The sequence below is a fragment of the Passer domesticus genome, chromosome 1 (genome assembly GCF_036417665.1).
Source record: "Passer domesticus isolate bPasDom1 chromosome 1, bPasDom1.hap1, whole genome shotgun sequence".
Classification (NCBI taxonomy): Eukaryota; Metazoa; Chordata; class Aves; order Passeriformes; family Passeridae; genus Passer; species Passer domesticus.
The window spans coordinates 119,122,932-119,148,738 of NC_087474.1; the positions used below are offsets into that span (position 1 = coordinate 119,122,932).

At 38.9% G+C, this 25,807-nt stretch overlaps 1 protein-coding gene and 1 long non-coding RNA gene across 22 annotated transcripts in view; one reads left to right on the forward strand and one right to left on the reverse strand.

Moving 5' to 3' along the window:
- The window catches only part of DTNA (dystrobrevin alpha), a 233,019-nt gene that overhangs the window by 116,455 nt on the left and 90,757 nt on the right, over nucleotides 1-25,807 (forward strand). For 8 of the 21 annotated variants that reach the window (XM_064385449.1, XM_064385378.1, XM_064385398.1 and 5 more), the window contains 2 exons: nucleotides 10,508-10,575; nucleotides 16,327-16,407. In XM_064385449.1, coding sequence (XP_064241519.1) covers nucleotides 10,509-10,575; nucleotides 16,327-16,407 — 148 coding nt within the window. In that variant the 5' untranslated portion in view covers nucleotide 10,508. Of the gene's footprint in view, nucleotides 1-10,396; nucleotides 10,421-10,507; nucleotides 10,576-16,326; nucleotides 16,408-25,807 lie in introns of those variants that run through there. The other 13 variants (XM_064385414.1, XM_064385354.1, XM_064385535.1 and 10 more) reach the window with 4 other exon arrangements.
- LOC135278793 (uncharacterized) lies at nucleotides 6,901-15,569 on the reverse strand. The gene is made up of 3 exons (XR_010346199.1): nucleotides 15,476-15,569; nucleotides 15,024-15,142; nucleotides 6,901-9,903 (listed from the first exon to the last, which is right to left on the reverse strand). It is a non-coding gene; the product is annotated as an uncharacterized LOC135278793 (long non-coding RNA).

The window sequence follows — 25,807 nt, forward strand, 5'->3', positions numbered from 1 at the left end:
TAGTAGCTGAAATATTTGTGTGGCATTGCAGGGATTTTTATAATCGAAATGTTCTTTTGCAATCTAATTAATACTGTTTTATTAAAAATGTTCTTCCTTGAGCATATATAACACTAACTCGAGTTTAGCAGGGTCCAACCAGTGTTAGAAGTAATGTGCATTATCTGAGAGGAGAGACACAGAAGAGTGAATCACATGTAGCAGACTGTTTCTGTTGTGTCCATTTACAAGCCATTATCTTTGAATTCAATATTTCAAGCATTAGCTTTCTGTTCTGGCTTAATATATGAGACTATTTGCTACATAATTATATTGTATTTCATTTTCTTCTGTATGCTATTGTAATAATGATATTGCTTAATAAAATAATGTCAGATTTTAATTAGGTTAAAAGTAATTTGTTATATTAGGTTTTTTATTTGAGAAAATGAACTAGCTGATAGTGCATATCAAGCTGTCCTCTTTTTTTGTTTGTTTGCATTTGCTTTCATTTCCTGTTGTCCGTTACCTGTTGAAATAAGGGTGGGGTTCTTTCTTTGATTGTTATGTTATTACAGCTCTCCACAACCTTAAGTCTAACATATTGATGTTATAGTGAGGACATAAGATGTCTAACTTTCTATTTATTAAAAGGATACTTTTGCAAAAATTTCTGCTCCTAGTTAATAGCTGCACCTTTGTAATCATTGAAATAAATTATCTAGACTAATGTGAAAGGGTGTGATAATACTGTGTAAGAGTACTCCAGCAAAGGGAGGCTTAAATTTGCTGGGAGGCAAAGACAGAATACATTTGCATCAAAGACAGTTTTGGAAAAGAAAAGCTTGTGCTAACTTTTAGGAATAACCAGTGATGTAGGAACTGGCATAGTGTATTTCTCTTCATAATTTATAAGAGAGTCATGAATAGCATCTCAACATACATCCAAATAATGAATAGAAGGATGAAGGGGTGAAAGATTCTTCTGTTTCCTAATGCCCTTCTCTTTAATTCCTTCATTCCTTTTGCTTTCAAAGTGACCTCAGTACTCTGTAAACTTCCACATCACATGCAGAGGAGCTGTGTTCTCTGTTACGTGATTAAAGCTTATCTTTATTGGGAGATACTGACTCCTCCTTGAAGTGCCATTTCCAAGTACATTCCCTTTTATGTAACCTACTGCTTTTAGGCTGCCCTTTTTTGTTAGACATTTATTAAGAACTAAATAGAAAACCTTTGAGCCCAGTTTAGCAGCCCATTCCTCTTTTTCTAAGTATGGTAATCACAATGGAATTCAAGCATATGCTTTGGTTTCAGTGTGTATATAAAGGTTTTGCAGGATAAGGACAGGTTAAAGAAAGCTTTTGTTGAACTGGAGCCCATTTGGCTTTTCTGTGTATTCATCATTACAAGACTCAGAAGTTCTTGTATTGAGCTGTAATTTCTTGTAACTTTAGTTTTATACAAATGTAGGCATCCCATTGCTGGTTTTTTCTGTTGATTCTTCTGTTACCACATGGTGCTGCCAGCCTACCTGTTCTGTTTCTGTGGTGTATACTGACTGTATGCTGTATTACTTGTGTGGTTATGGATGGGTATGCAGGCAGGCAGTTATGGGACTGAATAGAAACCCTGATTTCAGTCATTATCCCATTAACTTTGGGAGAGTTAGTATCTTAACTGAGTATCTTGAGGATTGAACTTTATTATAACTAAGGCTGCCTAGTGAAATAATTTTAACAATGCATGTGAAATTTCTTTTTCCACCACAAAATTAGAGACGTAAAGGTGTGACCTTCAATGATACCTGGTAATTGAAAACAGAATTAAAGTTAACAAGTTGACATCTGCTTTCAAAGCATCATCATTTGAATGCAGCCACCAAAACAATCAAGTTGTATTCCTGTTACCTAAGGGCCACTCATAGAAAGGATATGGCTAGGTAAAAAAGATAAAATCTTACATTTCTTTATGCCCTTAAATAAGCTAATTGCTAAAAATGCCTTCTTCAGTTATTAATTAGATCAGCCTGGAGGCTGCTCCTGCTTGCATTAAGGATCTGATTTCTCTCTGTGTGAGATTCATACAGATGCAGTAATCAAAGCTTTCTTTGTCTCAGAAGGTATATACTTAACCCAAATATGCTCCTAAATGCCTTAATTCCCATCCTAGTACCATTATTCTGTCCTAGTGCCTGCTTTCACTGAGCTTCAAGACAAATTAACAGCTACCACTATGACAGAGTATATGTGAGCAATTTCCTCAGTGCCTCATCATTCTTTTATTTGTAATTTATTTTCTACCTTTCTGGCAAATAGATCTGGAGAGACTTAAAATTCCGTGAGATTGTTTTTAAAGATTCTTTTTTAAAAGCTGTGTTGTTTAGATATAGTTCAGACTTTCTTTTCTATAAATCTATTTGTTGGAACGTTTCAGAAAATTGAAAAGTGAAAAAAACCCAAAGGCATCTGTTTCAGGCATAAAGATTAAAAAAGCTTAAATAATTCTTGGTTGTCAGTTTTATAATGGGAAATATCCTAGCTGATAAGATTTTTTTTTCAGCTTCTTTGGATTAGTGGCTATTGCATTAATTGTTTGGATGCCAAAACTTTTCATCAGGTAAGGTTACAAAAGCCAGTAACCATTCCATTAATTAGTTCGTTTGCCTACTCACAGTACTTGATTTTAGTGAGATTTTCCCAGTACATGCAAAGGATCTCAATAATTTCAACTGCCTAGGAATGCATTTTCTCCTGCAGCTACCATTTGGTTTATTTTGTTGGTTTTCTAATTCTGAGGACATGAAAGTACCTACTGTCCTACAGCAAATAATCATCAAATCTGTATTTACAAAAACTGACAACTTGTATTATTAAAATTGGCAGAAGCCAAGAAATGCTTCCTAACACAATTGTATCACTGACAACTTACTCTCAAATGAATTTGGGTTTAATTATGGCAGCACAAGAAGAACTGAAAGATCCCTTTGACTAAGTAGGATTTTAATTATATTTGATATCCTGCAACCTCCTTTTTGCCTCTACAATGGCAAATAAAAAAGAAAGAGGACCAGACTACCAAAGTATCAGATTATCAATTAAATGCTCCCTGTGATGAAGTCCTTATACTTTTTTATCCCTTGAGTTTCATTGTAGTTTTCTCTGTGAATTATGCCCTCTCTGACTATTTGAAAGGAGTAGAACTGCGGTCTCAGTCTGAGTTTTGGGGGCTTCTTCTTTTCCTGGAATATGTTTTGAGTGTAACAAAAAATAAATGACCATTAGTGTAGGTTATTTCTAGCTCCTCCTTACTTGAACTAAGGCTCTAAAAGGTCAAATAAAAAGGATATCAGCATCTTCTTTATTGTTTTAAAATATTTAATAACATTTAGATTAAATACAACTTTTTAATTGAATTTGAATAGAACTTTGAAATGACACATTTAAATCTGTAGCAGTTAGCTGGAATTTACACCTAATGTTTATCAGAAGTGATGGCAGTGAAGCCCTGGAGAAAAGATTTTTGGAGTTGACCAAAATTATTTTATTGGATAATCTTACGCTCTTACATATTTGAAGCACTGTGAACATTAGTATTTGTTCCATATTTCATCCAATAAATAAAGCAGTTTCTTTTAGTATCAGGAAGCCTGACTCAAAAAGAGCATGGCTAGAAAAAATTATCTAAGCAATGCCTGTAAGACAGCTTTTTAAAGTTTCACATGTATCTTTTAAATGTCTAGTAGTCATTTTCTTAAATGTCTTTCATGTCTGGAATAGTAAGAATTCTTTAAGAGAAGTTCTTCTTCATGTTGCAGAGAAAAGCTGGAAATTATACTGTACAAGTACCCATGAATAGGACAAAAATAGGATTTTGATATATATTTAAGCCTAGTTAGGAAGATTTTGAATTCCTACCCTTGATAATGCCTAGTGCACATGGAAAACAACTGGTGTTTCCTTTGTCATGGCATCCTGTGGTAAAGTGCTGATTCCATACAGTATTAAATATTAAATGAGTATATTTTGACTCTCACATTTTCTGTCTCAAAATTATGCTTTTTTTTATTATTAATCCCTTCGCACTTGTTTTTTAGACCTGAGAGATAAGATTTGCATAACATTCAAACTTCCTTGAAGACTGTGCATTATGGAAATGAGTTGCAGTGGGTGCCTTATTAGGCATTTTTGACAGTTTCCCACTAAAGATACAAAACTCCCAAAAGGGGGAGCTGATTAAAAGTATGTTGGAAAATTATTTCTTAAAAACAAAAACACATTTCACTAAAGGAATAAATCAAGACAGAATTTCAGTTTTTTGGTATTATTAAATTTGAAAAATAGAACAAAAATGAGAAGAATCAGACTTGCTGAGACTCATGTTGGAGATGAACTTAGCAACGGCTTTTGTTTTCTTTCTTCACTGTAAAAATCTCATCTAGATAAAATACAAGCACAATGCAATTATAGCTAGCCTCAGGAAAGAGCATTGACCAATTTTATTACAGTGCCAATGATTAGCCCTGGAATGTAAAGCTGAGAGAGGCCTATTAGGGACTTGGTTCATTAGAACATGTGGAACAAGGCATTCATAAGGCACCAATAAATCCATTAAGGGGAAGAGGGCTCTGAAATAGCCCTTCAGGATTTTTATTATTAACTACAAGGATTGCTGAGGTTGGTGACGTCAGAAATATGGTTTTAGCCAGCACTTACTGTCCCTTTTAACTCACTGTTCTCCAGTCCAAGTTCACTTTGAAATAAGCAGCCATAACTGTTCTAGTTAGCAGAGCAGCTAACTAGAGCTGCTGTTAGGCAGCTGCTAATTCACAGCTGAAATTGGAGACAATAAAAGATCAGTGGAAAGTCTCATTTCTCACATTGCCATGAATCCTGCATGACCAGGATCCTGGATGTTGACTACAGCTTTTAAGTTCCTCACTCTTAGATAGACTCTAGCAGGCTCTTTCATTTTCATAAATCAAAATTTCTGATGCTGGTAAATCCTGAAAAGAAACAGCAGTTTGTTATGTTTGAAGGACATTTTGATAAAACTGTCCCGAGCCATGGCAGACAAGAAGCCTGTGCTGCTGAAAAATGGTAGTGCTGTCTGCTCAAAGCTGGGTTTAAATATTGACCAGCTGCATAGAAAATAGATTTGTCAACAGCATAAAAAATAGCCTCTCAGAAACCAGAACATTTCTTTGCATCCTAATGCTTCTAATTCCCAGAGATATCGAAGCTTCCATCATTTCATGAAAGAAAAAATAGCTTCTATATCAGGAGTTTGAGATTTCCTCACTAGGGAAATGCAGACTGCTCAGATAAAGGATGCTTGATCCTGGTTGGTATTTTCTACCAAATGGGGGTACTCTTTCCAAAAGTGATTTTGAGACACTCACTGTTGGGTTTACCAGTCTTGTGGTACAAAACTTCCAGCTAGTTGGGTCCCAAAATGCTTCCAAGAGTTTCGGAGCCCCAGCACGCTCAGCTGGACAAGACTGGGGCAGAAAGAGGTGTTTCTGTGTTTTCTGTGTGCCTCCTTTGACAGAAAAACAACTTTTGTCCAGCCTGAAAGACTGTCAGAAGTGACACTGGCCAGGATTCGGAGCCTCTTTTTCCAAACGCCCGGCTGCATCACAACCATCACATGGGACTTGATAAATTTTTCATGCCAGAATTAATCAATTTCAGTGGGCAGTTTTCCTCACTGGCATGTATCCTGCCTCCCTGGGGCACTTCATCTGTCACAGACAAACGGGATGGGGATTTGTGGATGTGCTAGTGGGGTGGCTCTTCTCAGACCCATCAAACTGCGTTTGCACGTGTCAGGTCAGGAGTTTTTGGGTCTCCTGGGACATGTGTGCGGCTTTCCAGAGGGGAGTGCCTTCTCCAGGCATGTAGGCAGCTGCTTCTTTTGATGGTGTGGTGTTTTAACCCCAGTGTAAAGTAAGTCACATGCAACTGCTCACTTATTCCATCACCAGCCCCATCCCCAGGGGTAGGTAGAATCAGGGAAGAAAAAAAAAAATGAAACTCATGGATTGAGATACAAACAATAATTGAAACAAAGCAAAATATAATAACAATAATGAGACAGAGAGAGAGAGAGAGATAGAGCCCGAGATAAGTGATACCCAATACAGTGGAGCACCACCCACTGACCGAAGCCCAGCCCGAGCAGAGATTGGCACCTCCTGGGCAATTGTCTCCAGTTTATAGTGGGCAAGATGCTCTGAGGTGTGGAATATCTCTTGGGCCACTTTGGGTCAGCTGTCCTGGCCATGCTCCCTTCCAGTCATTTGTGCACCTGCTCAGTGGCAGAGCCTGGGAAACTGAAAAGTCCTTGACTTAGGTTAAGCACTACTTAGCAACAACTAAAACATCAGTGTGTTAGCAACATATTCTCAGACTGAATCCAAAACACAGCACTGTACCAGCTACTAGGAATAAAATGAACTGTATTCTGGCCTAAACCAGGATGGATTGGTTTTTTTGGAGCTAATGATTTAAATGTAGCATGGATTCCTTTTATCATGCACGGGCATAGCTCAAGAAATGGAAATGTAATGGAAAAGAAATTTATGAAAAGAATGACATATAGTAGGGGTTAATAAAAGATATTATTTATCCTACAAATACTGAAACAAGAAAAACGCTTATTTGTGAGAAAGATTATTGCAGTGCTCATGATCCAAGCAGCACAACAGGAAAGGAAAGATAAATGAGGCATTTAGTTCTCATGTTATGCATATTACATGACATTCCCACCCACATTTTATAAACCAGAAAAGTATATTAAAAATTAGGCCAAGTATGCTTCTGATACATGATAAGCATTAATATGAAATTGTAGTCAAAATAGTTCCAATCAAACTATATTATTTGTTTATTTATTATTTTATTTCTAGCACTACTAATGTCATAAAAGTTTTCAGCTTGAAACATGGGTAAAAATGAAACATTCACAGTATCTTTTTCAGAGGCTGGAAACCTCACGCTTGGAAAGATTTCTGCTTTGGAATGTCTGTAATATACTGAAGTCTTAATACCATTCTAATTGGTACCTTACTAATTAGCTTGTGACTAGAATTTTAATTAGATGCACAATAGGTGTTCTTCTTACCTGCAGTGGAGGAGCTATTTCCTGAGAAGAAAAGTGAAGGGAAAATGACAGTGAAAGGAATCCATACAAGACAAATATAATCTAATCCCTATTATAAGAAATGTATACATTAATTACTATTTTTAAAAATTATGTCTCTGGAAATGTGTTCTGTTTTGTAAAGCACATTAAAGTTTGCTTTGTGATTTGCTTTTCTCCCTTAAAGAACAAATGGTACTTTTTTTCCTGTGATGTGACTTGTGCTGTGAGCAAACTGAGAAATACTGGAATACAACTGTAGTTCATTAGGTCAGGGCCAGCCCCAGGGACTGAGGTGGGCACATCATGGGCTCGAAGCAGGAGTCTGTAATCTGAGTTGAAGAGTAGAGCTGTGTACCTGTGAGCTGGGTCACAGGCAACAAGGCTGAAGAGGGAGATGCCCAGCACCTTGACAATGGCATTAGTTGAGCCTGGGCTGTAGCACGTTCTGGAGTTAAAAACGCATGTGAAAGATGCAGCTGAGTGAATTCCTGTCAATGGCAACTCAGAAGTACCAATACTCTGGTAGATGAGCATCATCTATCACTTTTGTTCTGTCAGGAAAAGACAGAAAGGAGGGATAGAATGTATCTGTCTGAAAATACTGCCACCACTAATGTGCTCATTAGCTTAACGGCGTATACCCTGTTACAGAGAATTTTAGGATTGTCATTTGGGTGAAGGCTGTTTTAAAATCTGCAAAATATCTAGTGCAAGAAGAGTCCTAAAAACATAAATCTGAAGTTCCTCCCTTCTCTGAGGAAGACTGAGTTGTGGGATTATAAATATAAAGTTATTTGTCAGGCCTGGTAATCCCCCATAAGCCCAAGCAGTAAAAAGGGTGATTCAATTTCAGAAGGTAATGAGACATTCTGAAAAATGATGATCAGGTCCAGGGCATGTTTTTATATGAAGAGATATAAACAGTAAAAGTAAAGGGAGGATGAATTGCAGAAAACAGAAAAACAGTTAAAGAATTATTATTTTTCCCCCCACTAAAGGGACACTTTTAGATCAGGCTTTCTGACGGAAGTAGAAAACATGCCATACAATTTACATTATTTGAAAAATATTTTTTAGTACTAAATTTTGACTGGAAAAATTCTTCCACATGGTGAATAATGTCACAGGTGAGCCACATTCCATGCTCTGCAAGACATTTAAAAGCAATAGTTAAGGAATACTTTTCTCCAGGTGTCAATATGAGGCAAGTGAGAATAAAGTTGAACCCCTGAAGTTTTTGATAAAATTTGTAGCAATGACTCTTGAGACCAGTAATTACTTCACAAATGTTAGAGAACATGGGTGGAATGAAAACAGCAAATTATTAACTGGAGAAACATCTGTAAGATTTAAGTGTCAGTTGTGTCAAGAAGTGGAAGATTACGTCATCCTTGTGCCAAAATCAGATTATCCCAGTCTCAGTCAAATAACACATGTAGTATGTGGTCTGAAAACAAGTTGTAGATTGTGGAGTAATTCTGAATATAGGAGAAGTCAGAGAAAATTATGATGGCCTATAACCAACTCTACAAGCAATAAATATTAATCAAAAATTGTGTTTGCTCTGAAGTATTCACTCAACTGCCCTGCCTAGTAAAAGATACTATATTTTCAAAGGGCTTTATTAACTCACCTGTCCTATGAGATCTGGTCATTTCCCATGGCAAATTTGTCTCCTACTATGAGTTTTATTAGAAGCAGAAAGGAGTGGGGAGCTCAAGCCATGGTTAGTGGAATTATATTGCTTTTAATCTTTTATGGGCAGAGACTTAAGGCTGATTCATGTAAAAAAGATATTACTTCTTACTGTCTAATTAAGATGCTAGTTGGGGCTGTCATATCTTGATGTATCTCATTTTGCAGGGAGGTTTGAGTCTTCCCTGACCCTCCAAGACACCACTACCTCAGATGAAAGGCTGAGTGACCACTTGTGTGAAGCACTATCCTGAGAGCTGTTATCTCTGCAGAAAGGGAGGATACATTAGCTCAGACTGCATGCCATGCTATGCACATCTCTGTCATTCCCGGACAAATGGGAGCACACTTGAATATGAGGTGAACTTGAATATCCCTGCAAAGAGGCTGCATGCATACCCTTTGTCCACTTCCTAGTGGGACTACTGCTTACATCTCAAAACATCCACCACAGATAGCACTTTAGCAGAGTCTTTATCAGTACTCTGAGAATTGAATAGGCTACTTGGAAAAGGCAATTATAATGTACCACCACTTCATTTGAACTGTGCAGTTTGAAAGGGAAAAAAAAAAACCACAACAAAGCACCTCTTATGTGATTGCCTTTCTGTCTTTGGAAAATAAAAGGAAGTGGATTTCTGTCTTGAGTTCTTTGGTGATGGTAGACTTCAGCATCCAGCACTTTTATCCTTCCTGTTGTATACATATGGAGGTTTGCTACGGGATGCAGTGCAATATTTTTGATTGCCGGCTTCTACAGAACATCTCCTTTGTAAACTAGGTAGTGTGATGCTATTTTACACAGTCTAGTTGACATGAGGATGAAGATTAAAATGCAGGTCAGAAGTTCTAACCAGACTTGGCAGGCAGGAAAGGATATTGGTTCGACAGGGTAATTACCCATAGGAAGTGGTGATGCTGACACTAGTTTTAATTTTTTGAGTGCTGCTAAAGATGTTTATCTTCACTCTGAAAGCTTTGGTCTTTTATAGTTTGAATGCTGGCTGTGAGAGAAGCTGTCACTTCTCTCTTTGCTCTATCCAGCAGTAGTGCTCTTCAAAATAGTCGAAAGATTTTTTTCATCTGAAAACAGAAGGAAAATATATTCTTACTTCTGAGTCTTTTTGTGAAACTCATTTAATCAGAGATATGCTGTCCTGAATTTGAATGAATATTGGAAGAGTGTTTGCTTGAGTAAATAACTTGTATTATGTTATGGAGTAGAGATTTAATTGCTGTTTGGTTTGGTTTTTTTCTGTCTCCTCCACACGGAATTGGCTAGAACATAGTTTTTGAGACTATAAAATAATATCCAAATCTTTTATGATTTCTTCTCTCTTACATAATTTAAACTGAGGATTCCTTATTTAAGAAAACCTAAAATGAATTTCAGAGCTTGTGTTATGTAAGCCAGTTAGTTACATCAAGCAGAAAAACTGAACACTGCCTTTGGGAGAGAGGGGCGGGAGGGGGAACAAATGCTTGAAAGCAGAGTCCAGAGAATGGAGGACAGTTTGGGGACCAGGTTCTGCACAAACCACACCACAGAGAGGCTGGCAAAAGGCATCAGATACACGTGGAGCACCAGTCAACCTCAAAGGTTCTTCAGGATCAATTTTGGATGCTTATGTATATATTTTCAGTTTGGGAATAATATTTAATGTTTCCACATGATTCTGTCTTCCAGAATGATTGAAGATTGTGGGAAAAGAGGAAATACCATGGCAGAAAGAAGGCAGCTGTTTGCAGAAATGCGTAAGTACTTCCTGGAAATGTTTTGCTGTGATAGACCAAGCCAGTTGCTATGCAATGTCAGTAAAATTTATGCAAGCTTTCCACCTCAGATCTCCCTTGCACAAATGAATATCATGAGACCAAAACGCATGAAAATGGGCTGATTTGACCAAAGCAGGAGAGAGGGGTTTTCTACATCAGATTTTTTAACTTAATTATTTTAATCCGTAGTTTTCTTAAGACAAAGATAATGGAGCACACAGGTTGCAGTGAAGAGGGATAAAGGTCTCCAAAGCTACATCTTCTTCTGGAGGTATCTCTAGTGGGTTGACCCCAGCCAACTGCCAAACTCCCACATACTTGCTTAATCCCTAACCAGCCCCCAGAAGAATGGGAGAGAAGATAGGGAGAGCAAAAGCAAGCAAACTCATTGCTTGAGATAAAGACTTGATTAAGTGGCAGAAAGAGAGGGAAAAAAATTACAACAGTAACCAAGAGCCAGTGATGCAAAGGTGGCTATTCCCCACTTCCCAAAAACAGACTGATGTCCAGCCCCTCATGGAACAGTGTCTGCCTTGGAAGAAAAACTCCCCACCCCCTTCCTTCCCTACCCCAGTTTTATTGCTGAGCATGACATTATATGGTGTGTACTAATCTTTTGGGCAGGTGGGGCATCTGTCCTTGCTGTGTCTCCTCAGCCTCTTGCCCATCCCCAGACAGCCCTGGGAGGGGACAGAGCAGGAAACAGAAAAGCCTGGGTGCTGTGCAAGGACTCTTCAGCAACAGCTGGAACAGCGGTGTGTTATCTGCACATTTTAGCCACAGACCTGAAACACAGCACCATGCAGACTGCTGTAAGGAAAGTTAACTGCACTTCAGCCAGACACAGTACAGGGACTCATGTACTTCATACCCCACTTCAGTGTAATTTTTTTTTAGTTCCTAATGAAGTCTTGTGCTTCCTGCATGATAGTGCACCATACCAGCAATGCTCCTGCACTTCTGACAGTCAACTCTAATTTATCTTACAACCAATTCACTGTTTCTCCAGGAAATTCTGTTACATGTCACGTTTGAGACTGTCACTCTGTTACTAGATTTACCTGAGTTTTGTGTGTAATTACTAAGCTTCCTGTTGTTTGTCCCTGCCTTGTAGTAAACTGTGTCAGAGCATGTCCCTGATCTTTTGTGGCAGACTAAGATGGGCATTAGTGGGACTGGAGTTATTGTATGTAATGAAAGGCCAAGTGTGTGTGCTGCTGAATTCAGTGTGTGTGAGTCCTACATCTGAGCTCTCCAAATTAAAGACTTCCCACTCAGATGGTCTACCAAGAACTGTTTTGGCCCATTCCACAGTGCCCACTAGCTCTGTTGTGCCCTGTAATTGTTTTAGGATCGCACGGCACCTGCTGTTGTAATTCATGAATATTCCTCACTGATCTTTTCTCTCTGGTGCCCAGTGACAGAACCTGAGTAAATGGAATGAAGTTGTGTCATGGGAGGTCTAGGCTGGATATTAGAGAAAGGTTCTTCACCCAGAGGGTGTTTGGGCACTGGAACAGGTTCCCCAGGGAAGTGGTCACAGCACCAAGCCTGACAGAGCTCAAAAAGCATTTGGACAATACTGTCAGGCACATGGTGTGATTTTTGGGAGTATGCTGTGCAGAGCCAAGAGTTGCACTCAGTGATTCTTGTGGGTCCCTTCCAACTCAGGATATTCTTTGATTTGGTTGTCTCTTGTGTACAGCACCTTGGAACCTTGGAGGGAGGTGTTGTACTTTGGCCAGAATCAAAAAATATATTTGTCCATTATCAGAACATGCTGTAGTTTTAATTATAATTACAGAGGAGCCTTGATTTTTTAGCTAAAGTTGATAAAATAGGTACCATTCATTTCAGTTAATTTTAAATACTCCTAAAATATCTAGGACTTTGCTGTGAGGATTTGTGGTTTGTTTCCACAGTTTTGAAGGCTGTTTTGATGTTGGATTGTTTTGGAGGAATTAAGGAGGTGTTGGAAACATCAGCAGCTGAAGGCAGAGGAGGGACTATTTTCCTATATTATACACTAGTAGTTATAGTCTACTATTTTCTTCTTTCACATTGTAGTATTTTGGCATACTTCAGTCTGGTTCATCTCATGTGTGCTCCCCTTTTCTGTTTGCCTGCCTCTGTTCCTCCACCTACTACCTATTTACACAGAGAACTGGACGTTCCAACTAGGTAAAAATAGGGGAAAAACTAAATGTATTTTAGCCACATGCATAAAACACTGAACTTTGCATTCTGAGAGCCCATCAGATACCTCTGTGTGTGGAGGGTGTGCTTCACTGAAACCAGAGTTCATCCAGGGATTGCATTCAGGTGCATGCAAGCCCACACTTTACATGTGTAATAAAAAACATGTGCTCCTGATGCCCTACATATTGTGGGCCATGTGAAGCTTCTTAATCTTCTGATAGGCATAAGCCTATGGTAATAGGTAAGCTCTACAACCTGCCCATATCAGAGGGAGAAAATTTGTAATATGAAGGCTTTTGCCGGTGGTTTTGTTTCTTGGGATCTAAATCTGCACGTCTGTGATTAAAACCATAATTGTAATTGTACGAAGTGGGCCATATTCCAGACTACACAAGATAAAAAAGAGGGGGGGAAAATGAAAAAAGAAATCCAACTTTTCAAGCCTTTTTAAGTGGGAAGTTTGTCCTGAACAAGGAATAGAAGGATTTGATTCTGACTTTAAATTTGGAACACTGTGATTTTCCCTGTATTTTGAGAGGTCCAGTTTGACCTTTTTTGTTTCATTTCCTTCAGAAGAGGCATCCTTCTAGTTCCAAATTACAAACATTTGTGAATTGATACCATAATCATTATCACCTTTTGTAGAGTCCTGTGGTTAAAGCTTGTCTTATTACTTAAAATGTTCTATTGAACATCAAGCTGCTAGGTGTTAGTCTTACCTAACTCTGACCTGACATGCCCAGGTATATCCACACTGATGAAGATTTCAAAATGTACATCACTGTTGGCACATATTATCCAGCAAGAAAACAGCAGCCATAGTTGCAGTGTGTCCCTTTGTTATTTTTGCAACTGCCAACAGTGTTACTTGACATGAGCATATTCAAAGGAAACAAAGTGAGGCACTGCCAGCAGGCAAAAGAAAGGAGAGGCCAGTGACAATCCTGGAGGGAAGTTACAAATTTGCTGTCTCATTTGCCATGCTCAGTTCTGGACATCTTTCCACTTGTTTATCAGGACTCTCCATCATGTAAGTGATGGCACTTTTCTACAGAAGTTATTTGACAAATAGATCTCTGACTGTGGCAAAATGTGAATCATGACAAAATTAAATTGTCTATTCCAGGGTCTTATCAGCAACACCTAGTCCCCCAATAATATCAAAATAATACCATCTACTATGTGTGCAAATAGTAAGAAAGAAAAAAAAAAGGCAATATTGCCTACAAATTTGTTTATTTAGGATTATTATCACAACCTCAGAAGCTCAATGAACCAGAGTCTCACTTTGATTTCACTCTTTAAATCTTGTTAAAAGGCTGAAGTTTTATAAAGGAGCATTGGAAGTTTATTTATAGCTTTCACTAAAGTTAAGAAGGGAAAAGATACATTCATTTTACTTATTTTTCCTGTTAAAAAGGAAAAGCTTAGTTGCAAGCCCTTTCACCTGTAAAGAAATTTTCTTAAAGCTGTCAATGACCTACTAATGGAGAAGGAAAAAAACCTGTATAATTTTAACTATAGATGATATAATGGAAAAAACTCGCAAAAATACTTTCCATACCTGATGTTAAGTAGTCAAAGGTAATTCTCCTAGGAGCAGATGGTGTAACTGGCAAAAGGGAGTAGCTGGGAGCCTTGGGAAGATGGTGTGGGAGAATTTGGTCAGGAAAAGAGCAGATTTTGGGGAGAATAGAGAGTATCATTCTCATTTTCATCTCCTAGGCCAGAGCACATTTGAAAAATTTGGGTCCAAAGGATGACCTTGTTTAAGAAAGTGTGGGTGAATGATGCTGCCACAGGCAGAAGGGAAGTTTCAGGCAAGATTTATCAGGGAAGGAAGCCCTCCAATTGAGTCATAAGGTGCAGAAAGGATCCCCCTCACTCTGGAAACTCCTTCTCAGAGAGTAGTCTGAGTAGAGCTTGATCCAGTCCTAGTCCCAGATTTGGTCAAGAGTTTATTTCTTATGCATTATATAGATGTAATTGATACTTTGTATGACTTCATCATGCAGGATTAAGGATAGCAAACCAAATATATTTATAGGAATAAAATAAATATTTATTTAAATTGGTGATAATTATAACAATTAAACTAAAATATTTCAATCAAAATTGTTTGCCAGATAGTATAGATATTTATCACTACTTATATTGAACACTATTTATTAAATAAATTATTTCAAAAGTAGCTTAATAATTATTAAGTACAGATTGGTGTTACTCACCCATATCAACACTGTGGGCATATCTCTTCCACTTGACCTCAAGGAATAACCTTGAGGAGTGTCCCCAGTCAAGGGAGGAATTGCCACATATGTATCCAGAAGGAAGGTGTTAGAAGTCCCTGCCATTAAAAAATGGAACTGAGCTTTTATAGTATAAAGTGATTGACTGTCAGTCAAATGTTTCTAGGCTCCCCTTGCCAGCTCAGCAGCTTCAGATAAGTTATCACTACTATCACTTGTTGCTTCCTTTATGAGGAACTTTGTGTGCCACATCCTCCCCAGTGCTGATTTCTGCCAGGCAAGACTGTTTTTCATGTCCCCAGAAGGTTTAGCTTTGGGGTTGTGGAGTCAGGCTGGTCTCAGCATTCCTGTACATCTAAAGCAGCATGATCCACCTTCTCCATCCATCACTGATAACTTAAGCAAATGGGAGAAAATCTGAGCTGTTTTACCCCCATTTAGACAGAGTATCCTGCTACAGATGCTGATGTGGCCCTATGTTCTGCAATTCAGCTGAGAAATCTTAAAGCATTTAGGAAGCTTATGTAAAAGCAGGGCTGTATTCCACTCCTCTTACATCCTGACTGTACCTTGTTTGGATGAGTTTGTTGGACACTGTGCCAGGTTCTGCCCCCATACTGGCCCCTGTGTCCTGTTTGTGAGGTAGCTGCCACTTAGTTTGTTCCCATCTCTTGGACAGCTGCTTTGGAAATGTTATCAGATCTTTACGTTGCAGCAGCCAGGGCCAAGCTCTGTGTGGAGCACAGAGCTGACCCTCAGAGGTCTCCATTGCAGAGAACATACATCCACAAAACAGAGAAAGGCCACACACCCCTTGTCATTGCCTGCTTCTCCAGATTGCCATAAGCCTTTATGTTAAAGCACAGTATGTTTTCTGATTTGGTTTGCTGGCAATACCTTGCTCTGGTGTGGCACGTCAGCTAAAGATATTTGTTATGGGCTTTTTTTGCTGAATATTAAAATTCGACTGAGGTTTTCCCTGCTGTTGGAGCCTGGCCAGTGTGTCTTTTAGCCTGCAGCTTGACCAGATTGTTCTTCAAAGTGACAGACACAGTGGGCTGACTATTCCTTGCCTTCCTTTCTAAAATTCTTTTAACACTGTAGCTCCTGATATTCCCCTTGTTACTCCTCGCTCCTCTCTACTCTCTCTGCAAAGGAGACAGCCTTGAAAATTGTTAAACCGAGGCAGCTCGTGTGTCCTCTTTGTTCTCTGCTTCCCTGCTAGCAAAGATACGCACAGGTCATATTCCATACAAATGTCACCGTTCTTCTCTTCCACTAGGGGCTCAGGATCTGGATCGCATCCGTTTGTCCACCTACCGAACAGCATGCAAGCTTAGATTTGTTCAGAAGAAATGCAACTGTAAGTATGCCAGCACTTCTTTCACCTGCCATTGTTACAAGCTTTCCACTGCACTCTCCAGCCTGTCCTTCACACCACTGACAAACCGGGACTGCGTGATGTGGCATTGCAAAGGACACTAATCAGAGTGCCTGGGCAGACTTCAAATATTAACCTGTTTATATAAGGAACTTACCTCAAATATGCCAGTGATTCAGTCATAGAAGGGTGGGGCAGGATACAAGCCACAACTTTAATTAATAAGTATGTTAACTGCATTCTCCAATGTTCTTGTGAAATAGCATTTGTGAATTCTGGGCCCTGCAGGGCCCTGCAAATGAAATGCTTTTATAGCAGCTCTGTGAGAAAAAAATGCTGCTTTTAGTCCTCTTCTATTTAGGGTGAAGCAAAGTAAGTGCAATGTTGGTCAGACCCCTCTATTTCTAGAAGACCAGCTAGACACAGCTCTTCTGAGAGAGTGAACCTGCTTGTAATGTCTGTGTATCTGTCATAATCCCTTTAGGTTTTATTGAGAAATTTCCCACTTGATTAGTGACCTTTTTTAACTTCTCTTCTGAGATTCGGTCTTTTTCCCTTTACAGCTGCATTTTCTATTAGCACAGTCACGTGCTGTGAGCTTTAAAGGCGAAATACATATAAAATCCATAATGGAGTGTGTCCTTTCTTTTCCATCCAAACTAGTATGCAAATCCTTAGAAGGGCAGATTTGGGTATATGTGCTTTACTGGACCTTTCCACACCAACTTAAAAAAATACTCTAACCAAGGGCACTCTTGTCAGCAGTAGGGAGAGGACCAACACAGAGAAAACAAGTGAGCTTTAGTGCTCACATACAGACTAGAATGACAGCCTGGCTATGCTTGTGCTACACACAGTGGTAAGTATGTTAAAAAATGCTCACTGCAGATAGAAATTTACCACCCTGTTAAGTTCCTAGTTTTGGGGTTACATCTGTCTGTGTTACAGAAATGTTTAGCTTATGCTGTCCAAACATACAGGAGAGGCCTACTTGTAAAGCAAAATATTTTGGAGAGTATTTACTGTGTTGTTAGCCACAGAGCGGATCGTTTAATCACTTTTGTAGCACACTTCTCATATTTTTAATATGTCCTTAGCTGATGTATGAATTGAAGGTTTGGTATAAGGCATTATAAGCAGTCTGCCAGACACAAAACCCAGGGGGGGTTTAGTACCTGCCCAGCAGCTGGCTTCTCCCATTCAGGAGCAAATGTGTTGAAAGATGCTATTATGTTGCATTCAGTTGGTTTTTTGGGGTTTTTTAAATCTTGTGTTTAGGAGGATGACATTTTCACTTCATTTTCATGGTAACAGAATACAGTAGTCTGAGGTGACAAAAGTATCCAATTAAATGGACGGTGATAGCAAAGTATGTATGCAACTGCATGCAAAGCAAATTAAAAAAACCTAAGGGCTAACTATAGCCTCCTTGCTGGGAGTGTCTGTCTGGCTGAAAATATACTGGTTGTTAATTTTAATTTTGTGCCTCTTATTTATGAACTGTGATCTGCTTTTGTGGAACTGTTGGTTCTCCTCATAGTGAATTAGTGCAGATGCCCTGCAGTTTGCCAGCTTGTGCCAAGGAGCTCATGGATGGGACTTACCTTCTGGTCTCCATTAATAACCTAGGAGGAGTAATTTGCTGATCTTGTTTAAAGATTTATACTGCATCACTCTCTTCTTAAGGAAAAAAAAAAAGTAAAAGGAGAAACTTGTAATGTCATGCTAAGTATTAGGTTCTGTGCAACTTAAGAAGTAATGCCTGCTGCTCTGGAACAGGCTGGATTGTGTGTGTCTTTTCACCATCAAGTACAGTTTTCTTCTCGTTGTTTCAAGTAGACTGCTGCTCTCCCAGATGAGTTTCTCTTATCAATGGGGAAAAAAGTCATTCATTCCCTTGGCAGGTATTCAAGCAATGGCTGTCCAAGAAAGAACTGCTAAACATAGAGTGACTGAAGTGAGCACTGCCCTTGAAATGGTTAATAGCAGACCTCTGGCTCACGTCAGCTACTGTTTTGGGGGTTTTCCCCCTACAGATACTGTCATTATGCACCACCCAGCAGTAATGAGACAAAAAAGAAAAAGGGGTCATGGGGAAAAAAACCTTTCTGCTGCATCTGTGCTGCTTCATTTAGGGTAGAATATAACAAGAGAAAGCTCAAAGACAGTTCTGCTCCACTCCCAGTGCATAGCACCTCCTGTCATTCAAGCCATCCCTGTCTTCTTTCAGCTGTGCCCTCCTGCCCTGCCCTGGCACACTAGCCCAGAGTTACTAGGGAAAAATTGCTTTGAAAGACTGTATTTGAGGGGCTCTTTTAAAGAGCTAATTTAATAAATGGCTGAGAGTTGCTCTTGGCTACAGGCTGAAGGTGTATGAGGATGGAAGCAGAGAGCTGCTTTGAGTGCCAGAAGTGTTTGTTCCAAGGAAAGCAGAGCAGAGGCTTTATTAGCACCATCTTTTTTACCCGGAGGTGCCCATTAGCATAGGCAGTCATGGGATATCATTTAACAGGCAGCCACACTTGTCACACACAGTGCACTGTTTGTTTCTGCTGCCTTCAGTGCAGACACAGACACAGGTTCATCTCCTGGCCTCCCTTTGAGAATTCTTCTCTCAGTACAAAAGCAGGTTTTTGCTGAAACCTTCAGCAGCAGGCTGGGTTTTACTGGCAAATAGGCAGTGTGCAATGGGCAAAAATCATATTCTCTCCATTGAGCCATTCTCTCTTGCAGTGTTTCTCCTGAAACTGGTTAAATTATCTGGGAAAAAATTAGAATATGACTGTTTGCCACCTTTTACCAGAATATCACTACATATGTTGCACCTTGAGTACTACCACTGTTGATCAAATAATTTGCTTTGTAAAATGATTCCATTTTCATAAGAAGATTTCTTTGCAGATATTTAGCCAACAGTCTTCAAAAGTGCAATTGTATGTCTTTCTGACAATTCTATACAATTTTGGGAAAATACTCTGTTTGTGGAAAGTACTTCTTTTATTAAAATGTCTCTGAGCATTTTAAAGTGACAATTCAAATCAAAGTGTGAAAAAATCATTATCAGTCATTGCAATTATTTGTCAAACAGGATGGAATTTAATCCAGTCCAACCTTGTTCTTCAGAAAAGCAAAAAATTCTTCCTAAGCACTCATGAAAAAGTATACAAATTTGAAACATCTCTGATGTTATCTTTCAAAGAAAAATTCCTGCAATTTAAGCATTCCTCTTTACCTAAGTTAACACTGCAAATAAATAATAATAACATTTACAAATTATTGTTGCCACACCTCTGAATCTTGTAAGTGCCCAAATGTGAGATGCAGTGTATTACAAAAACCACAAAAGAAGGAGACATGCAAAATTCTGAATGCAGAAATTCTAAAAGCTGGGAAACCTTGTTAATTCACCGTGAATAGAAACTAATTTTATGCTTTTTATTTCTGCTGACAATTTCTAAAATGGGAAATAATGAAAAGAGAAACTCTGTAGGTAATGTAGGTACTTTTGAGGATTTGGTGGGTATAGAAAGAGATAATTGCAGACTACTTGCTGATTGCTTTGCAGAATTCCTGTAGCAATAGACCTGTTGCAACAGCAAAGTCTTCCCTTAGTTATAAATACCAGCACAAGACATAGATGCCTTTTTTGGGGAAAAAACAAAAATTAAAAAAGAAAAAAAAATACTAAATTCTGGAGAAGATATTGAGATTTGGGCATGAATATTCCAAATGAATGTGAAGACCTGTGGACAGATGGACCTTGGAGAACACATTGCTAGTGATTATGTCATCTTGAATCCCAGAATGTAAAGCCGGGAGTGCATAAGCTGACTGTGGCCACTTTACTGGTGGATGGTTTTGGATATAGTCTTGGAAATAGCAGCATCCTAATACTTTGAGGTAAAATTTCATTATTTGGGGTAATAAAAGAAACTAGGAAGCAGGTACAGGAATCTGATCCAACATGCTACATGTTTATTCCAGTCTGTACTGTACAAAATATACCAAATGGGAATAGCTGACCTTATCATACAGATTTTCTAAATGTGCTTCAAAGGTGGTCCAAGATAGTGCACACTGCAAGAATCAAGGAGGGAGATGCAAAAACTACAGGTGAGCACCGTGAGGTCTGAAACAGTCACAGAAAATCCTATGAACCAATGTTGCTCTCACCAAGTCAAACAGGAGAGTATTGTCCTTTACTTCACTGCAAGTGCATCATAGCAGGTTTTGGAGCACCAGAGTATATTCTCAGCAAACGCAGCTCCTGCTCAGCCCCCCTTGCTGTCAGGAAGATGCTGTCTTGACAAGGTTGATTTGGTTCTGTTTGTCCATGGCATCCAGGCACAGAAGCATGTTAGGGTTTCCTAAAACAAGGATGAAAGACCCATGACAGCAGTTACACCTATGTCTCAACATCCACCAGTATCTGGAACCACCAAACCCACAATTTATAATTTTTCCCAGTGATCATTGTGCCACTGATTTATTTTAATACTTCTTTCTTGGTGAATTTATTACCATGCTGACATGAAATATTATGTTCACATGAAAATTCCCTCTGGAGTATGGTGACAACCAGGAGTAGGACATAACAACATCATAATCAAAACCATTATACCATTTAATATCACTCACTAATACAGAACTGTATGGCTGGAAAACTACTGCTGTCCTTGATGAAGTATCCTAAATGTGTTGTGAGATCATTCTGTGCCTGTGACTGCAAAAGCAGATTTTGCTGATTTCCCTAGATCAGAATAAATCATTGACAGTTGAAAGTGTGAATCAAAAGCTGTGCTGGTGATGGTAACATGTGGCAATTAAAGCAGACAAAAGGGAGCTTGTTTTTCTGGCAGTTTAATCTCAACACCTTAGGGTGTTGGTGTCTTTGCTTTTCCCTTTACTATTGTTCAGTGTGAATGATTTTTTGTTGTTGTTGTTTAATTCTTTTGGCCTACCCAGGTTGTAGTACAGCAGTTTGTTTTCTATTCATAGGGAGCACAGCTGCCATGACTGTGATGGAAACCTTATGTATGTCCAAGGCAGTCTCCTCCACCTCCACCTTCTCTTTGTTCTGCTTCCTCTGGGCTTGTGTAGTCAAGCTGAGGCATGTAGGCATGTCAGCTTAATCTCTATACATGCTTTTGGGTGCTTCCCTGATCTGATCTGCCTTTTTACATTTGTTTTAAGTTAGGATAATTTCTCCCCTCCTGAAATGTAATAATTTCCTAGTGAAAATGAATGACAGTTACTGTAATTACATTATTTTTAGGTGCTTTTCTTAAAGCTCTTTTCTGTCTGTACTCTTAGACCTCCTGTAATGCTTCAGCAAGCTGCTGAAAATGGGTTTGTCCTAGAAACTGACTATCTGGGTATGAAATGATGAGATCAGCCTGTATGAGCTACAAGCCCCCATCATCACAGCAAGCAATTTTTAAAAAATTAGTTGATTTAACCTAAATAAAATTTCTAGGGCTTGGGGTTTGACTGTATTTTTCTATGCTAGGCTGACACTTAATGTATCATTTTGTCCCATCCCATTCAACGTGCCATTCACCACAAAATGAAAAGTCACATTATCTGGTACTTGTAGTAAAAGGAAAGGATCTTGTAGTAAAAGGAGAGAATAAGCAAGTCTTGGATTCCACTGGAAATGGTGCGTGCCCTTTGTGTTATCCAGTGACTGAGGAAGTTAACAGGACACCCCGGTTCAACTTTCTTCTTCTGCGTGAGAAAATTTGCACCAATTTTACACATCCAAAAGAGTTCCCTAAACACAAAGCTAGAGGACACTCACAAATGTTCCAGTCTGTCCTATTGATGTTTAACCATCAAATCCTTCATAGTTACATGTTGATGGATTTATGACCATGTAACTGCTTCTCTTTACTCAAATGAGACCTCTTGCCAATGTAGTATAAAGACATTCATCCTTTGACTCAGTGAGTATTGATTTGCTCAAATAGAGTGCACAACAAATGTGCAAAGGCACAAGAATCCCGTGAAGATCCCTGCCATGGCAGGATGTGTTCACTGTCACTGTCCTGTCTTTCACATCTCAAGAACTGTACAGCCCATGCAATTCTGTGCTTGCCCTTCTTTTTCTTTTACTCAGGATGGCCATCAGAAACAGAGGCTTTGAATTATGATGATTACAGAATAGTTTAGTTTAAATAATTTAATTCTTCATCACTGTAGTTTCCATAGTTAGTGCTCTATTCTCATTGTTGGGTTTTATCCTGTTTTTCATTTCATCTTGGAAGCAATAAAGCACAAGATAGTTTCAGGCTGGGTCACAGAGCAATCAAACTGAATGACAAACAGTGTTGCCTACTTGGGAGGTGCAAAAGGTCTGCTTGGCTGCAATTTGAAGCAATCTGCCTCTTGAATTTGTGATCATGGGAGTGTCATATTCTTCTAAACCCTGAGTGATCAGTCTTTTATGAGATTTGCTTAAAATCCTGTAATTTGGAAAGAAAATTACTATTCTGCATTCTGATTTTTGTTCTTTATTGTTGACCACCTTGTATGTTCTATGATCTGCTTATTCCTATTAGATAAAGGTAGAAGCTGGAAATATTAGTTGTGTTCTTTGTTTTCTATTTTAATGAAAGCTGAGTCTTACAATTTCCCTTACAGTGACTGACATTATTCACATGGCTCCAAGAGATGTACAGCTTTAAAAAAAAAGGCACTCTGTATTACAAGAGTCATGATATTGTTGTGTAAGTTACTAATTCTGGTATCCTGCAGTATTTGAAGAATGGAAAGTGAGATGAGTTAATGATTTTAAAAACTTTTTTGTTCCTTTGTCTTCATCAACGACTTAGAGACTAAATGCTTCTGGAATTGCTAGTACTGTTCCATATGGGTTTCCAGGCAACTATGGAAAAAGGATGCATATATTATACATTCTGCATTATGCATCAATTATTTAATCAAAAGTTCAAAAGGGCTTGATTTAGCATATTCCCTGCAGACAAATCCTTAGTCTGTAAGTGTTCGCTCAGAGCACAATATCCTGAAAATAGGTTCAGATTTTCTTTTCCTTTCAACTGTAAAAGTTTATTAATATGCTTGACAATCATAATAGCTGTTAGAGAGCTGGCATATAACCTGTATATTTGGCATGTTCATTGAGGGACTACTGTTCAGCCTTTTCTTCAGTGTTAGCATGAAGTGTACTCCTGTTATATAAGAAGGTTGTGTTATCTCAGATGTCCCTGAGTATTTGCTCTTAAAGGTTGCCACTGCAAGTCTGTCTCATCCAAGACTGAGACAAGTACTGTTAGTGGATATTTGGAATTAATTTTAATGTCAAAAGTAGTGAAACAAGGAGATATCTACCTTAAAACTCTTACATTTTCAGTTGCTTAGAGATTGATTTTTCAAACATCCCCATGATTCCAAGTGGCTCCTGTTGAAAACAGGAGTTGCAGAATATTGTCAGCTAATATTACTCTGTCCTTTAAAGAGGAAAATGACTGATTTGGCTTTCTTCAAGTCAGAAGTTGACAGACACATGGCCTAGGTCACGTCACAAGTATACCTACATGCTGCCCTCTGCAACACAGGTGGCACAGCTCTGCCTGAATGAAGACAGCTTTTGTAATTGGATCATAGCTGAAAATCTCTTCTTACTGACTTCCTGAACTCTGTGAAGACTGCCATTCACTGTGCTATTTCTGATGGCTTTCCTGATGAACATGTAAGGTTGGACGGTCTGTTCTGTTCCCCATCATGTCTCTGAACATCTGCTTCTGGTAATAGGCATCACTCACCTTTGTCTGGCTGCCTTTGGCTTATTTTCCCCAAGCCAGAAAGTTTTTGTATCCTATTTCACATTGGTCCTCTTAATAAATACTTCAAACAAAAAGAAATTTATTACTAATTATTCTTATTAATATTATTATCATCTTGGTAATCTTGTAGACAGTCTAAAAATTGCAAAATGTATGTAGACATACTGTTTAGTGGAAACAAACCAATACCTTGGTGAACACAGAATCATTGTATCTTCTGATTCTTTGTGTGAGAGCTTTTTCTTCTTTCACCCTCATGTTTTTCCCCTCAATCTGTAGCTGTGTTTTTAAGTCTGCTTCACTATTTCCCTGTCCCTTCTTCAGCTTCATGTCATTATCTGTGGCATTTGCTTTGTCTCTGACTTCTCTGCAACCCTTATTCCCTTGTCTCCTCTCTCTTTTGTTGTTATTCTCTTGGTTCCAAGAACCTTTTTTCAGGCAAACCCTCTCTTACACTTGAGCCTTTGCTCCCTTTCCTTGGGCTGTTCTGATCTGTCCTGTTTGGGTCTTTTGCTGGGTCTGCCCTGATGTCATGTGAGCACTTCCATAATGTGTCAGAGTGCATTAAGCAGTGTGACTTAATGACCTGTCATGTACAGGCCATTCTCTCAGGGCTTTTTCTGTATGACATCCTGTTTATGTGGCAAGGGGGGAAAGAAGTAACAAGTCATCTTTGGAGCAGTTATCAGTGAGTGTGGTGATCTTGGTCCCTTGTTCCTAAGGACCTTCATCTTGAAGCCCTGTGTCTCCATTCTGCTCTCAAAGCAATTATTCTTGAGGAGTCCTACATGAGCTCAGTCCATACATACATGTTTTCTGTAGAGACTAAGAGACAGCTTTTATGTACTTGCACATTCCCGACAGGATAAGCTAGACTATTTTGCCCAGTATGTGTGTTGTAACACTGCATTCACAGAATCACAGAATTATTTAGGTTGGAAAACACCTCCAAGATCATCAAGTCCAACCTGTGACCCATCACCGTCTTGTCAACTAGACCAAAACACTTAGTACCACATCCAGGCATTTCTTGAATACCTCCAAGGATGGTGACTCCACCAACTAACTCCTTGGGCAGTTCTTAACAACCCTTCCAGTAAATAAATTCCTCCTTATGTTTTGAACTCCTTCACCATTGCATCTGCCGAGTTGGGAATTTTGCTGAATTTTCACTCTCTCTCTGGTTTTTAAGCCATCAAGTCAGCTCAGGAGAACGAGTAGGTACTATACGGCTTTCCACCACCATAACCACACAGTCTGCACCATCTTCCTGCCTAAACAGCCATCACAGCCTGACACAGAAAGTCTGATCTGTCTCCAGCCAATCCTCATTCCTGTCTCCAGTAACTTTTACAAATAAGTTCACTGTGGAGCCAGCCCACTGTGAAGCCAGCCACAGACAGTGATGAAAGTTCTTAGCAATTATGGGATTCTTCAGCAGCAAACAGTCCCCAGAAGGAAAATCAGAATGTGGGACCTGATGTCATTTTTTTTTATAATTCCCTTCTCCTGTAATTCCCAATTAGTGGTTTGGTTTTTTTTGCATGCTCATTTGTTTTCAGTTACATTAAACGTTT